General features: G+C 34.1%; 1 protein-coding gene across 1 annotated transcript; it reads right to left on the minus strand.

Annotated features, from left to right (window-relative positions):
• Positions 1 to 491: 491 nt before the first annotated feature.
• On the minus strand, positions 492 to 13,395 carry LOC124367948. Its single transcript, XM_046825177.1, has 2 exons — positions 13,118 to 13,395; positions 492 to 4,285 (listed from the first exon to the last, which is right to left on the minus strand). Exons 1-2 carry the CDS (start codon positions 13,201 to 13,203, stop codon positions 3,811 to 3,813), a joined length of 561 nt encoding a protein of 186 aa, XP_046681133.1. The 5' UTR covers positions 13,204 to 13,395; the 3' UTR covers positions 492 to 3,810.
• Between the last annotated feature and the right edge of the window lie 2,510 nt (positions 13,396 to 15,905).

Here is a 15,905-nt window from a genome sequence, read left to right on the forward strand (position 1 = left end):
CTAAGAAGCCCTCTCTAACACTTAACCTGGTTCTCTCGTAATTTTCGTAAATTCTTCTCGTAAATTCGTATTTGGAATACAATGAACAAACATGTAGTATTCTGTTGTGTTGGTAATTGAAGCATAACTAAGTTTCAGAATATGCCATGGAAGATCTGTTTTTGTTGTAGCATTTTTGTTCTATGTGACTCCCCTCCAGGGGAGCGATCGAGTTAGTGGTGGGGGGCAGCAATAGGGTTTTTTTTTGTAGGGTGCCAAAATAGCATGCACTGGCCCTGTATTTATCTGTTTATAAACTGTTTAGTGTAATTTTTTAACAAACTGATGACGGCATCGGCTGATGATTGCCTAATGATGGCACTATAGTGACGATAGGGTACATGTAGAATATTCTGCATAATTTCCTAGACTAACATGTGACAATAGTTAAGGACTTGTTTTTAGTTTTATCAATGAAAGGGATTGGGTTTTCTAAAAAGGAAATAAAAATCTTGTGCTGTACAAAATTTTAATTTATATTTTGAATTTATAAAGACCAACACGTTCTATCTATATCATTCACAAAACCAATCAAAAGTATATAAATATTTAATAAACTATTGATTATGTACCATTTTTGAATGGAACTAGTGTGTATGTGTTTAGATCAAACTAAACTATGCTATATTTCAACATTTTCTAAACTTTTAAAATGACAAACTACAACTTATGGTCAAAAACTAATTTTAATTTGTGGATTGTAACTAGGATACAAATGACATTGTCTCTAACGTAAAACAAGACTCGAAAATAATTATTCTACTTCAACTAAAAGTTGATTTTTCTAAAATCAATTCATTACAATATTAGAATATAATTGGGAAAGTTTCAACACAACTTGCTAACTACAGTACATGTTCGGACTTAATGTTTAATCAGTTTTATCATTTTTTCTGATTTAAAGTTTGTCACTTTATTTACAATCAACATTTATTAGCTTCTGTATTAATTAGTGGTAAAACAAGAACAAGGAATAATCTTTTGATTTTTAACAATGAGGTTGAGTAAATATAACGGACTTTTGCTATTGTGGGAAGTTATCCTTCCCTACACTATTTGGCAAATACAACGAAATTCACTGACAAGCTATACTTTCAATAATAAACTATCATTAAATCAAATCATACATTGCATGCATTTTTGGTAAAAAGATTCAAATACTGTTAAAATCAAATAATGAATAATAAATTTTAATTTGGAACTACATATATTCTAAAATAGAATTAAACTTAAATCAAAAACATTTTAAACTGAGTATTACATTTGTAAATTCATCTGTCATTTATTTTACAAAGATTAAATTATATTTATTTGCTCTTTTTATTATAATATACATTGTAAAAAAATTATGCTGTTGTCCTCTCTAAAAATATTGTAACTGCTAAAGTCATCAAAGTGTTCATTTCATATCTGATGACACAATTGTTACTTGTTAACATTATTTAGTTTTTTCAGTGGTCATTATGTACTGGCAAGCCTCAATTAAATTTTATTCATGTTCTTTTGTTTGATCTTTTTATTTTAATATCATTAAATTACCACTTGAATTTGTGTGAGTTATAAACTGTATATCCCTCTTCGACGATAATGACGTCACATCTGGAATATATAATTCATCACAGGCAAGGCTCCACCCTCTCCGGCTGTGGTCTGAAGATCCTAGTGATGAGCTGTACAGGCTGTAAGATAGAGATGCTGAGGTTCTCGGGAACATTCCTCAGGGTCTGTGGTATAGCGTAGGGGTGTGGTGACTTAAGGGACCGTTTACACCAATAGCTAAACGCTAGGCTAAGCACAATTGTCACCCTCAAATACGTACCAGGCATTCCGTTCTGGCATGTTGTAACACTGACAGAAGCATCTTTACCACTTCTCTGCTGGTGCCGCCATCAGGAAAATAAGCTGTCCAGGAATTACGAATAAACCAACATCCCCCACCTCTGGTGAGAATGATAATCTGAAGTCTGTTACTAAAGCTTCTGCTGTAATGCTGAAGGAGAGTGAAATTTATGCAGAACAGGTGTTGAAGGAGAGATGTGAAGAGACTGGTAGTGACAAAGAGACACCCGAATATTTCAAAACAGGAACTGTGACAGATGAAAGAGGTCGCACAAACAACACAGGAAGATCTACAGCACCAGCTGGCAGATCTTGTGCATGAAAAGAAGACTTGGTCAGCCGGAAAGAGGATAATCACAATAAATTGGAGGATATCAACTTTCCTTTTGAGAACAAATTAACCCGAGTTGAACTGAGGCGTCCAGTAAGATGCTGGAAGTGGCTGAGACATGGATCTGTAGAGACAGCAGATAGAGAAGCTCCTAACACTAGAGCAGACTGTAGGAGGAGCAAAGTACCCTGGATCAGCTAAAACAAGTAATGGTTTCTAGCGCGGTAGAGATGAAGAAACAGCGAGCAGAATAGAGAAAGCTTGTCAAAGAGTTGGCTGAGCTTAGACTTGTTGAAGGAGGAGCAGAGTACCCTGGATCAGCTAAAACAAGTAATGGTTTCTAGCGCGGTAGAGATGAAGAAACAGCGAGCAGAATAGAGAAAGCTTGTCAAAGAGTTGGCTGAGCTTAGACTTGCTAAAGAAGGTGCAGAGCCACTGTATTGGTTGTAAGACTAATATTTGGAGAAGACAAGCCTGATTTTAACAGGAGAGTTTTTGTATGATAGGAAGAGTAGTCTTACTTTTACCAGATTCACAGGATAGTCCTCTTCTTCTTCAGAGACATTAAAAAGTACACACAAATATTGGATATTCCCACATTTAATCCCCCCTTCCCTTACAGGTTTACTCAAGAACTGGTAACATGGACTGTATATACTGTGCAGATATAGTACTCTATGTTAATACAGTATAGTGTGTAAAATACTCAGTGAAAGAGCAACTTCTTTGTTTCTGCAACTTCTTTGCCTTTGCGATTTGGCAACACTGGACACTTCAAATTAAATTTTTCTATGGTTGGCAAAGTGCCCATTGGGCAGGAATATTCTTCCCATCTGGTAAAAGTAAGCCTGCTCTTCCTATACTATAAAAATCCCTGTAATTCGATAAATATGTAGTTACCTATGACATTAAAAATCAATCAAATATATAAAACAACAATCAATAACTTTTCAAATTCTAAGAAACAAAATTGTTTCCAAAAGAAAGCTACTAAGGAACTATGCATATATTAAAAACCTTTGCTAACATTTTCTGTATGTAATAAATTAATATATCAGGGTATTTATTTCACCAATTTAATCTAGGGCCAAAGTAGACAACATTATAGACTCTGTAAGGTTGGTGACAGTGACATGGCCAGTAATTATTAAAGAAATACAGTCAATTTTCTATAGTGTACCACTAAATTTTCATTGGTTGACTGTAATAGGAACAAAGTCCTTAACAAATATATATCTACAGTTTTGTTAATAATTTGCTAACAAATTATAAATATGTGATAAGATATGAGCTGATTGAGCTAATACTTTTCTTTTATTTTACAGTCTATAGCTTATTAATAACCTATTTTCTTTCATTTCAATCCATAATATACATGACCAATTATATAAATTGTAAATGTATTTAACAAAACTACATTTATAAGTAATTATATGACATAAATAATACTGTCATTGAAATTTTTGGCAACAATAGGGTTTAGTAAACTCAACTAAACTAATCATTCACTACTCACTCAATCACAATCCATAACAAAAGAAATAATTCTTTATGTACATAATTAAAGTGTTTATACAATTTTAACTAAAGTCAAATTCCATTTAAAGTTTTTTATTGGTCAGTTTCTGTTTTTTATACATGTTCATCACCTTTTTGCCCGGTACTAAACCTTGAGTTAGGCCTGGTCTTTTTTTCTTTTTCGCCACATCTGTCTCGGCCGAGCCGTCAAGTCTGTCGTTCTTGGCACTTGTGCTGGAGCCGGACAACGTATCACACACGGTGGTCGTCTCGGGCTCGGGAGTCTCCGTGGGGGTCTCACAGTAGAGGTCGGAGTCGTGCGCAAACTTACAATTGTGTCCGAACCGGCATCTTCCTTTCCGATACATCCAACATATCTGCTTCCCGTTGATTTGCGTGATGTCATCTTTGGCCGGGATCATTTTTACGTGTTTCTCCAGGATGGCACTCTTGGCATTCTCCTCCTCTACGAAAGGGTTCTTGAAAACTGAATTCGTGACACCATCCTCGCTGAACTTTGGCAGAGGAAGCTTCTCACCCCCAGATGCCAAGGGGATTCTGAAACAATCATCCAGAACCCTTTACTAACATCATCATCGCTTAGAAGTGAAACAAAGAAGCTAAACTACTGCACTGGATATATAAATAAATTGTCACTTAATAACTATTTCTTCACTGTCTTCAACACCTTCATTGTGGCTCTTTACTGGGTGATCTGATTACTGTTAACTATCTATAACACAATAAGGTATCTGCATAGTTAGTTAACATAATAAAGCTTAAATACAGGTTTAGCAACATGCCTGGCTTAGATCATTTAGCGGACACCCTCTACTTTGGGAAATAAATATTTCAAATTAATATTGCCAGATACTTATGGATTATTTGCAAACCTAACAAAGGAACCAGATCCATCAATTACATCAATCCCTCCCTCTGCAGAACTTGAATGTACTGTGAAAGTTGTAGTGATGGTTGGGACTCTGGCCGTCCATTCATATTAATGCCTATATATCCAATACAGTGAACATTTCAAAAGTGTTACATATAAAAAGGTAGGAAAGAAGAGAAAAATCAGATCATCATCAGTTCTTGTGCGATTCTAAACAGGGTAATGTGTTGGAAGTGATTACCATGTGTGTACAATGAATTACTTTATAAGTATTATTTATATTTACGAGGTAGAAGTACGTCACACCACGGTGACGTAACAAGCTTTGATAAACAAATAAAATAAATAAATAAGGCCTTTATTCTTGAGCGGATTTCAGTTTACAATCTGTTTTACAAATCGACTCACGTCAAACTAATCATAACAGTACAATTCGTATTTTAAAACTGTGACACCCAAATATTGCGTGCTGGTAATTTACATAGAAAATTCATACTTAAACAACAATACATCATTAAGGTACCTATACAGTTTTAACTTCCTTTTTGAAAGTTTTAACAGACAAAGTCTTTATAACTGGTGGTAAGGCATTGTACTCCTGGGGTCCAAAGTACGAGAAGGACCTTTTTGTAGCCTCCAACCACACATGCGGCAGTTGCAGCTTGTCGTCCTGTCGAGTGTGCCGTTCTCTTAGAGTCGCTCGCGCCACTAGTTTCCGTCTCAGGTAAGAGGGTTCACCAGTTACCAAAACCTTATGCACCAATGTCACAGTTTGGAGCCTACAAATATCTTGAACAGAGTGTAAATTTGCTCTTTTGCGATAAGGTGAGATGTGGTCAAATTTTTTTAGATTATAAACAAACCTCAGCGCACTGTTCTGTATCCGTGCAAGGATGACATTTGCCTCTTGAGTTAAGCAGCTACCAAACACTGGAAGGGCGTAATATGTAATATATTGATGGAAATATCAGAGAATTTACAATATGCAGCTTTGAAAGCATTGGAATTAACGCTCTGTATCTATTCAAAACTCTCAATTTACACATTGCACGTTGAGAAATCAATTCAACATGTTTAAGAAAGTTTAGCTGATTGTCAATTATAACTCCCAGGACTTTAACAAAAACACGATCCTCCAAACAAATACCCTCAACAGAAACAGAGAGAATACTCCTGTTCATGGTCTCTTTAATGGATGGTGAGCAAAAATGCACCACCATGATGAGGTTGCATGCAAAATTTCAACTCTATAGCTCATTTCATTGTACTAAATGTTTTACTATGCCACATGTTACTGGAGGAGCCAGCCAAAATGAACGATGGCTAGGGCCTGCGCTCAAGCTAGTGTTGCCTCCCACTCCTCACTAGAGCACTGGTAAAGTTTTTGCCAAAGAAATATAGTGCTGCCAATCGCTACACCAAGTGCGTTGAGTGCTCTATTTCTATTTGTGCTCGTCATTTGCTGTGTTATGTAGTTACATTATATTTTTCTATTAATATCGTTCAGAATTTTACTCATAGTTTCATTCCCACGCTTTGACAAACCCAAATATTGTGGTAACCCCTCCAGGTTTGGTTTAATAGCTAGATGGCAAAGTGCACATTAGCCAGTCGCGAGAAGTGATTTCCAAAGTTATGGATTTTATGAAAGCTGAATTTAATTATTGACGAAGTAGTCATTAAGATGGTTCGCAATATCGTGTGGGTTAGTCGTTTCACGTCCGTCAATATCAAGTTTCGAGGGTAATAATGTGAAGGAAACAGGATTTTTCCGGATATTTGCCATCGTTCAGTGAAACAAGAAAACAGTAACACTACGTTTCGAGATCTGCAATCTCGTAATCGGTAATAATGCAATCGGTAATAATGTGTCTTCTTTTTGCTTTCTTTCATTCTTAATTATGTTCCAGACAGCCTTTGTTTTGTTTTCTGCGTCGGCAATCCTTGAGATATTTTCTTGTTGTCTTAAGTGTCTAAGGTGAAGGTCATACTCTTTTTTTTAGAAGTGAAGCTCTTCTTTTGTGTTCCTCTTTACCTGTTGTATTATAAAGGTTTTGAGCTGCACTAAACCTTTGCTTTAAATTGACTGCTGTGGTATCACTTAACATATAATTTTGTTTTCTTTTTGAATTTTTTGTTTTAACTATTGAACCTGATAGGTTTTTAATAGATGTTTAAGAAGGTGCATGAACGATTTGAAGCTGGAACTGGCACATCAAAAAGTACACAATCCAGAATAAGAGTGCAAAAAGTTATGGTTTTAACTTAAAAATATTCAATAATAATTAGGGTTGTTCGCCTTATTGTGACAAATCTAAGAAAACCATGATCATATATAACTTTGATGATCATAAATGTTGATGCCAGGTTTACATCAGCTACAAAATCTAAGTAAACTTAGGTACAAGGGATCATTTGCTTAACCCTAGAGCCCCAATATGTCTGCAGATCACGGCAGCCATTTCACTTCTTCCCCAGATAGAAATAGAACTCGCTTTAACCTCTCTTTCCAAGTACCTGCAGTTGGCCTTGAGACGAGCGTGTAAGCGAGTTGTATGGTTTTATTGTTCAATACTCTACAGGCAGCGTTGCTTCACAGATAAAGCACCACTTTGGGAGTGCATTTTGATATTCTGTACATTATGTGCCTGTTGTTTGAAAAATTCTAGAAAATAATTAACATTGTGTAAATTCCCATGTCATTTATCTACATAACAAAACTTCAATGGATAAACCCCTCTTTCTAAGAATAAGGTCATCAAGGAACTGCCATTGAGCTCATCAAACCCTGGTCGGAGTGCTGCCTTCAATACCAGTTTTGGCCCACCCTTAGCAACAGTCATTTGCAGCCATCTTCTTGTGAGAGCCCAGTTAATCAACAAGAACATCCACCAGTGCAACAAGGACCTCAGGGAAGGAAAATGTACGGATTTTGCCAATTAAAGAATCAGTAGATGACCAAGTACTTATGTGAACATGTAAACCTTGATTTAAAAAGTATGGTATTCTTACAGTACCTGCACTTTATATTTTAGATTGCCTATTGTATATAAAAAGAAATTTACATGCCATACCTACAAATAGATCTGTACATAACCATATGACTAGAAACTCAAATTCTCTTAGAATATCTCAATGTAGTCTTAAAACCACTTTAAATTGTTTTGCTGAAACAGGCATTAAACTCTACAACTCTTCCTTCTCATCTTAAATCTCTTGAAATTAATTGTTTCAAGAAAAGTGTAAAAAAGCTATTAATTAATACCAGCCTAAATGACATCGGTGATTATTATGCTGTAATTGGATAGACACTAGGCCTAGGCAATGTATATCGTAAATGATAGTTCATGCTGAATTTGTTTCTGACACTGCTATACATTGTAAAGATGTTCTGGCAATAAAGAATTTGAATTTGAAAGCATCAAGGACAATGGTGGTTTGCATGTGTCAAAAATGAGTAAGATTCTGTAAATAAGTTTTATTATCTCTTTCAATGGTAGCTTTAGATTTTATGAAAGAATAAATAATTTTATCAAAATATATTTAGCTTTGACTTAATTGACCTGAGAGCAATCCCACAGATGAAGCGTTACAAATAAAGTAATTTCAAACAGCATAGGGACTCTAGGGTTAAAGTTTGTTTATGACAATGGAAGGATTGTAAAGGAAACAGAATTTTTCGGACTTTTGCCATCAATCAGTGTTACTTATTTCTTATATCACTGAACGATGGAAAATGGAAAAAAATTCTGTTTCCTTCACAAGGAAGTGATAGTGAACACAGTTTAGCTTGTGGTTCATAAGAATTGTCGTACTTGGATTAAGACATGGAACTTTTGCCAAAGCATGTCTCTACAGATTTGTTGGATTATACTCAGTACGTCTCAGTCCGAGTTAATTTCCCCAACTGCTTTGAACCATGAGCAACTATTTTTTTTAATTAGATGGTGAGCCAATCTGACAAGAAGTAAGTAAAAAAACAGAATTCACCCAGCAGGGATCACTTCTGGCTGGTTTGTACCTTCCAGTTGAACCCACCACTGGGCACAGCAAAAACCGATGTGTCACTTCAATCTGGGCAACCTTACAGATGTCCAGTAGCGGCACATCACTAACTGCAAATGTTGAGATTCTGGGGTTCATGGGCAATTCGATAGGTCTAGTCTACTGTGGAAGATGACTGTTGGAGTTGGTGGGGTTTGTTCCCTTACCTCAGAGGTTCTTGTTAACCTAAACAAGGGTGTGGCACCCCCTGCCTACTTTGACTGGAGAGGCTGGTTCAGAGCTGGCCTCCCCTTCTTCCGGGATGACTTTGAGATGTAGTGCCCTAATTCTTCCTCATGGATCTCGAAAGGAGGCGGCCCCTACTCCCTAACCTTACCCATCCTGAATATCCTATCACTCCGGAAGCAGCGCAAAGGTTCTTACAGGACTAAGTGCAATTTATAAGCTTCTTGTCCTAAGAGAGAGAAAAAAAGTGAAAAACATATTTTTTGAAGTATTAAAGGGATAGGAGAGCCAGCAGTATTAGTGTCTGCATTAATCTTTGTTCCGTGAGAACAATGTACTACTTTTACCAAAATACTTTTAATCAATTATTTTCACTGACTTTTTGGAGTGTTTTATTTTAACAACACTGTCATTTCCCGAACAATTTGCATAGGTTTTTTTCGGCAATTTGTAAGAAGTTTATCCTGAACATATCTTTATGTTTTTATGACAATAAAGTGAAGTTTGTAAGACATATATTGTCATGGTTGAAATAATTAGAGCAATGTTTTAAATGTGTTTTAACAAAAGGATGTAGAATACGTTCTTCTGGTACTTATAAAAGACTATTGTCATGATCTGTGATGTTTTCTTTATTTTCTATAATTAGGGTCTATTTCAAATAATAAAGTTACTAGAAAGATATTAAACAGAACGTAAACAATGTTACTACAAACGTTTATCGATTGGCAACAGCAGATCAAAACCTAACGCCTTCTTGCTTCAAAACTACACCAGTGTTCTTTTATACTACATATAGTAAAACATTAGAAATAATAAATTCTTATAGTTAATACATTTTTTGCTATTCATAGTTAGGCAGGCTAACTGAATGAAGATATTACAATTAAATAAGCTTTAAATAGTAATGAATCCTACGGCATGTAAGTAGACCTAAAGCTACTGTTCACAATTATTTATAACCAACATCGAACAAACTTGTACACTCAGTAAGCACTAAAGTACTAAATATAAAACTATCCAAATTCAAAACTTCTTGATGGAGCCTAAAATATACCAATTAAATTGTCTCCTTGGCTAGGCTAAGTAATATCTTAAAGAACGTTAAATTTTAAAGTGTTGTTTTATCTGTCTTTGTTCAGTAATTTGGGGCAGACTAATAAGCGGCCTACACTCGTTATTCGGCTGTTTTTATTGAATGTATTGATTGTTTATATCAAATTAATAATTCAATATTACAATTTATTTAATTTAACATATGACTTCAACGTATTCATAAATTATAATAATATCTAACGTAAACAATAAACAGCGAGTAATATCTATTTTTTGGAGATTTCAAAAATGGCGATGAATATGAGATTGAAAGTTCTTGGCGAACGGTCATAGAGGTTGAGGATTGGAATACCGGCAGACTATCTTTGTAATTATTTCTACACCAGAGAAGTGTGCCTGTCGGATAAGAATCCTTTGCTCCATTTCAAAAATGCGGTTGCTCACAGTTATCTGGGCAAGCTGTAAATATTGTAAAGTATCTCTAACATGTGGTCCAGGTTAAAGTTTGTTTTGTTGTTTTTAATTCTATTGTTAATTTATTTTTTGTTCTGATGTGTTATTCATGTTGTTAATATATAATTCTTCTTTTACGATTATTATATAATATAGAAGTAGGGTAATATAACGAATCGTTTGATAATGACGATTGAATAATGAGTGTACGCCACTTATTAAAGTCTTGCACTAATCTTGCTTAGCTTACAATAGTGTTCTTCTGCACTATAATTAGGTCAGTCCTCTGTAAGTTGTAATAATATTAATAACTGTACATAATATTACATGTTTGGTTTTGCCAAAAAATACTATAGGCCTATATACATTTTTTTTAAATTTTGGTACCCCTGCATTTAAACTAATACATTGTACATTCAACAAGACTGTCACATAATCTTGATAGTTGCTAGCTTGAAATAGAAATGGATATTTGAGAAAAAAATATGTTATTGATAACAATTAGACTAAATGGCGAATAGTCTTTTATTTAGACTAGTGGCGTCATTACCAGCTGTTGTTATCTCGTTTATGTAGGAGAAAGCTAGTGACAATGACAGGCACAATGGCGATGAATAAGCAGATATTGGCTCAAAATTATTTTATAAACACTGAGCAATGTTCTAAATGGTTACAAGATGACCTTGCTCCTTCAAATCCGAATTGTCCAGTTTGTATTGACGAGATGAAAACTAGAATTAAAGGCGAAAATCACAAGAAATGTAAGAACAAACATGGGTAATTCTAAGCAATATATGGGTCAACCTCGATTTTTCTCATATTACAATATAATGTTCCAATAGTCAATTAGAAAAGGAAATGACTAGAATTTCTTGCCGGAAAGCAGTTATAGGAAGCAGGCAACTCATATTACAATATAATGTTCCAATAGTTAATTAGAAAAGGAAATGACTAGAATTTCTTGCTGGAAAGCAGTTATAGGGAGCAGGCAACCGCGAGAATTACCTATTAGTGATCAGGGGCACTGACGTGATCTGGGCTTCAAATTTGGAACTACTCGAGTTAATTTCTTTTCTAAAAGAGCAAGCAGCGCGAAGCGCTGCGCAGCGGGCAAGCATCGTGCGTGATCTTCGTATATACTGAATTGATTCAGGCCAAAGGAATGACACAGATTCCTTTACCAGATTTTTACGGAGATTTTGTATTGGGCGGATTATATTGGTTTACTTTGCTTTACAGCATGTAATTATGTGTTTAAAATCGTTTTACATACATTACCTACATTATATTGTAATATGTAATAGCAATTTATCAGACATTTTTTAATAAAAAAAGGATCACGCACAATGCCTGCCCGCTGCGCAGCGCTTCGCGCTGCTTGCTCTTTTAGAAAAAAAATTAACTCGAGTAGTTCCAAATTTGAAGCCCAGATCACGTCAGTGCCCCTGATCACTAATAGGTAACTCTAAGCAATATATGACTGTCTGGCGGTTGCCTGCTCCCTATAACTGCTTTCCGGCAAGAAATTCTAGTCATTTCCTTTTCTAATTAACTATTGGAACATTATATTGTAATATGAGAAAAAATCGAGGTTGACCCATATATTGCTTAGAATTACCCAAACATGACGTATCTAAAAACGATCTTGAGAAAACTTTTTTGAACATTCAAAATTTGGTTATGAATATAATGAAAAATTGTGTACGTACTATTTTAATTGAAATCAAACAGACTATGACTTAATTATTAATGAATGTATTTTTGACGATATCAGTACACCTGCAGAAATGCCATTTCAGATTGGGTAAAGTAAAGTAATCGTAAGTACTACGCTGCTCATACGTTGTTTAAATATAGTTTAGTTATTTTATGCAATCTGACACAAATACATTTATTTTACATATAAAAGTATAGCTTCACCATAATACGATTTTAAAAGCATAAAACAATTCAGTTCGCTCAAAATTTATTCAAAGTAAAATTGTATTTGGAAATGCATTTAAAATTAAAATCATGTGTTTCGTTATTGACTAATGGCGTCGAGAACAGTGACGTACGTGTCTTCTTTGTTACAGAAGCAGTCACGTTTATATCCTAGAAAATAGGTAAGGTAATTAAATATTATTGTTTTGTTGTAATTATATATTATATTTTAATTTGTAAATGATATTAATATTTATACTTTTACAATTTCTAAGATTGAAATCATGCAAAACCATATTGGTCTTTGAAATATCTATTATGTTATTTTGTCCGACATTTTGTTTTTAGTCAGACAGTTTGCTTTCAGTCGTTGGGATAGTCATGAATATCGATGATTAGAATAATGCGATTGTGTTGGTGGTCGCTTATTATACTGCAGCTTTTGTTAATATCAGTATAAAAAACCGGGTCCGCTTATCATACTCCACCATTTTAAGTAATAAAAAAAAAAATTAAGAAATTTATGCTTTAAAAAAATTAAAATGTAATTCAACTTCATATTTGCAAAACTATAAAGTTCTTTGTTTAAAATATCGTTGTAGAAGCTGAAGGTTCTGAGAGTATACCCTATATGATTTTAAACATTTGATGAAAACCTAAATAAATTAACCAATTAAGCCTAACAAATTGTAAATCCTTCTCAGGTCAATTGCATAGTCTAGTTTAAATAATATATATAGAACCCAACAACTAATCATTTACTGACAGACTGAATAACAAAATAGTAAAATAATTCAATATTTGAATTAAAGTCTAAATTGTATGTTTATAAATACCTTTCCTTTTCTTTAACGTCGATTAAACCATCAGTGGACGAATTAGAATCTGACGAACCGCCATAATCGGCAACCAAAGAAGACATTCTGGGCCTTTATAATATAAAGTAGCTAAACAAAATAATAACATCAAGTTGTAAATAAATAAAACATTAAACCAAAATACCTAAAAATCATAGTTAAAATTTTTAATAATTAAAATTAACCTCAACTAACAATGCAGTAAGTTCAATATCAATGCAGATAAACAGAACAGACTGACATCGACAACTGTGAAATTCAGCTGTGAAAATGAAAAGTTTCTCCTTTTTACTGCAGACGATAAGTCGCCTTGGGTTATTCTGATTTCAGCCAGAACAAGAAATGTGGTCAAGCTTTATCCTTTTATAGACTATATTAAATTTGGACAGTTTGTAGAGCTTTCTGGAAATCTAGACGAAGAAGTTGGATTCACATGAATGAAATTAAAATTATATTTATCAATTTAAGCTTTACAATAATCAGTAATAAACATGTATTAAAAGATATTCTTTAAGATAATGGGTTAATATCACATTTAATAACGCAATGGGTTGTTACTACGTCTGATAATGCAATTAAAATTACTACAGCATCATTATCAAAAACAGAATGTAGAATTGAAATATATCAAGTCTTCAACAGCTTCGAATGCCACTGTTCATGCATTCACGTAGCTGATTCTTCAGTCCAAGCACTAATACAAAGTTTTTATGAGCTAATTTTTTGTTTACAAATAATCTAAAATGTTGAAAAATGTGTAAATAACATGAAAAATACTAAGGAAAAACCATGTGTTAATTTGAAACCAGACATAATACTAACAGGATTTAGTTAAACAATACCATCTATACCATACCATAAGTACCTTACTATAAATTGAACTGCGAGGTCTAAAACACTTGGTCTTCGTAAACAGGCAATGGTAATTGTTGTCAAATGAATTGAAAGGCTTTTTGACGTCATTGTGTAATATTCGGTTAGGCACATAGGGTGCCCTCAGAATGTTGGATTTCCAGATTAGGGTTTGCTATTGTTCTCCAAAATTGTAAGCTTCAGGACCTCATTATAGAGTAAAAATTTATTTTCAGTGTAGAAGTTTGATATTCTAAACAACCGGAGCGAAAGTACGTTCCTCAAACTAAAGGATGAGCAAAAGTAAGATGAGCAAATTTATTCTAATTTGCTTTGATTCGTCACTTGTGAAATCACGCGGAGATATAATTCGGATATAATTGAAGTGTTTGTGACCCTTCAGCAGGATTACGATGAGAACAAATATAGGGGAAACATCTGAAAATGTAGGATCACATCTGCAAATCATCCACTGGAGTGAAATTCGGCCTTAAAGGAATGCAAGTTTTAATTAATATAATATACAGAATAGGGTCCAATACACTGCTCCGAAGAATGCTAGATCAAAAATTTCTCTTAAGTTACAATAACTACCTTGGTTTGGTACTGTATTTAACAATGCCTTTATGCAGAAAAGACTTGAAAAGAGTGAAGTAGAAATGATGAATGAGTTTTGATTTTGAATAAGTGCCTCGTGCCAGACTTTACCAAATTTCTGATGACCACCAAGAAATGCTGGTGAGCAACACTTTTGTGTTTATAAGTCCTGCTTGATAATATTTTACACTTCTATGGACCTGTTCTATTATAGAATGTTTCTCACGAAATCCAATTTGGTGATGTGGAAAAAATAATTTTCTGCAATCAACGGTTTGAATCTCTTAAGTAACAATTTTTCAAACAATTAAGAAACTATAGATAAAAGGTTAATTATTAGCCTATAAAGGTAACTTGGTTGGGGGCTTCCAAGGTTTTATAATTGCAACTATTTGCGACTAAAATAGTCAGAAAAACAAAATCCTTCTTGTAAGTTATTTACCAGTTTTCAAGTCATACCACGAAACTATTTTTTAGTATAATTCAAGATTACTGGTGTGAATGGACTATCTTTTACTATCTTCTGGTGTGAATGGACATATGGGTAGTGCCATCTGAGTCAGAGTATTCAGATATTCTTTAAATTCCCTACGGTACTAAATTTCAAGTCTTCAGGATTACAACGTTCAATGGTTCAGCAAACACTTCAAATTTTTCAATATTACTTTTAGCCCATGAACCATCATGTTCGATTAAAATAAGAAGAGAAGTTACAGGGCGTTTAATTTATTTGGAAACATTCCATAAATAAAAGTTCCACATATACGTTGGAGGTGTAATTTTCAAAGCATTTATTCATAATGCCTTTTAAACCGTGTTAGTTGCCTGGACGTGCTACCTGTATTCCAAAACCACTGTAAACAAGGCTTTTTAACTATTGTGCGTTTTATAAGTTATTACCTAATGGCATTTCAATAGTTAATATATAATCGATCCAATTATTCTTAAACTTTTAGGGATATATTGAGATTCTAGTGATAATATAAGAACTGACGAAAATTATTCCAGAATATATTCTTACTGCAAAGTGTGAGAGGAATTTTCCTTCAAATTATTGAAGAACTGAACAGTCAACTCCCTCTCTCTCCCCTCTTCTCCCTCAAAACTTTAACTACCAGATAAAAAATATTAGTACCTACTTGCATGCAAAATACAGAATAACAAGCAACAACCTGTTTAAGAAATTATTGACCCAGGTGAGTCACTAGTCGTCGTCTGAATTTTTCTAGAGTATTATTAAAGAGTTCAGGTTGTTACGCACAGTGTTACCCAGCTGTTGAATCTTCACCAGAGTGCTGTTCGTCTGTGCTGTTCATCT

This window comes from Homalodisca vitripennis, chromosome 8 (genome assembly GCF_021130785.1).
Source record: "Homalodisca vitripennis isolate AUS2020 chromosome 8, UT_GWSS_2.1, whole genome shotgun sequence".
NCBI lineage: Eukaryota > Metazoa > Arthropoda > Insecta > Hemiptera > Cicadellidae > Homalodisca > Homalodisca vitripennis.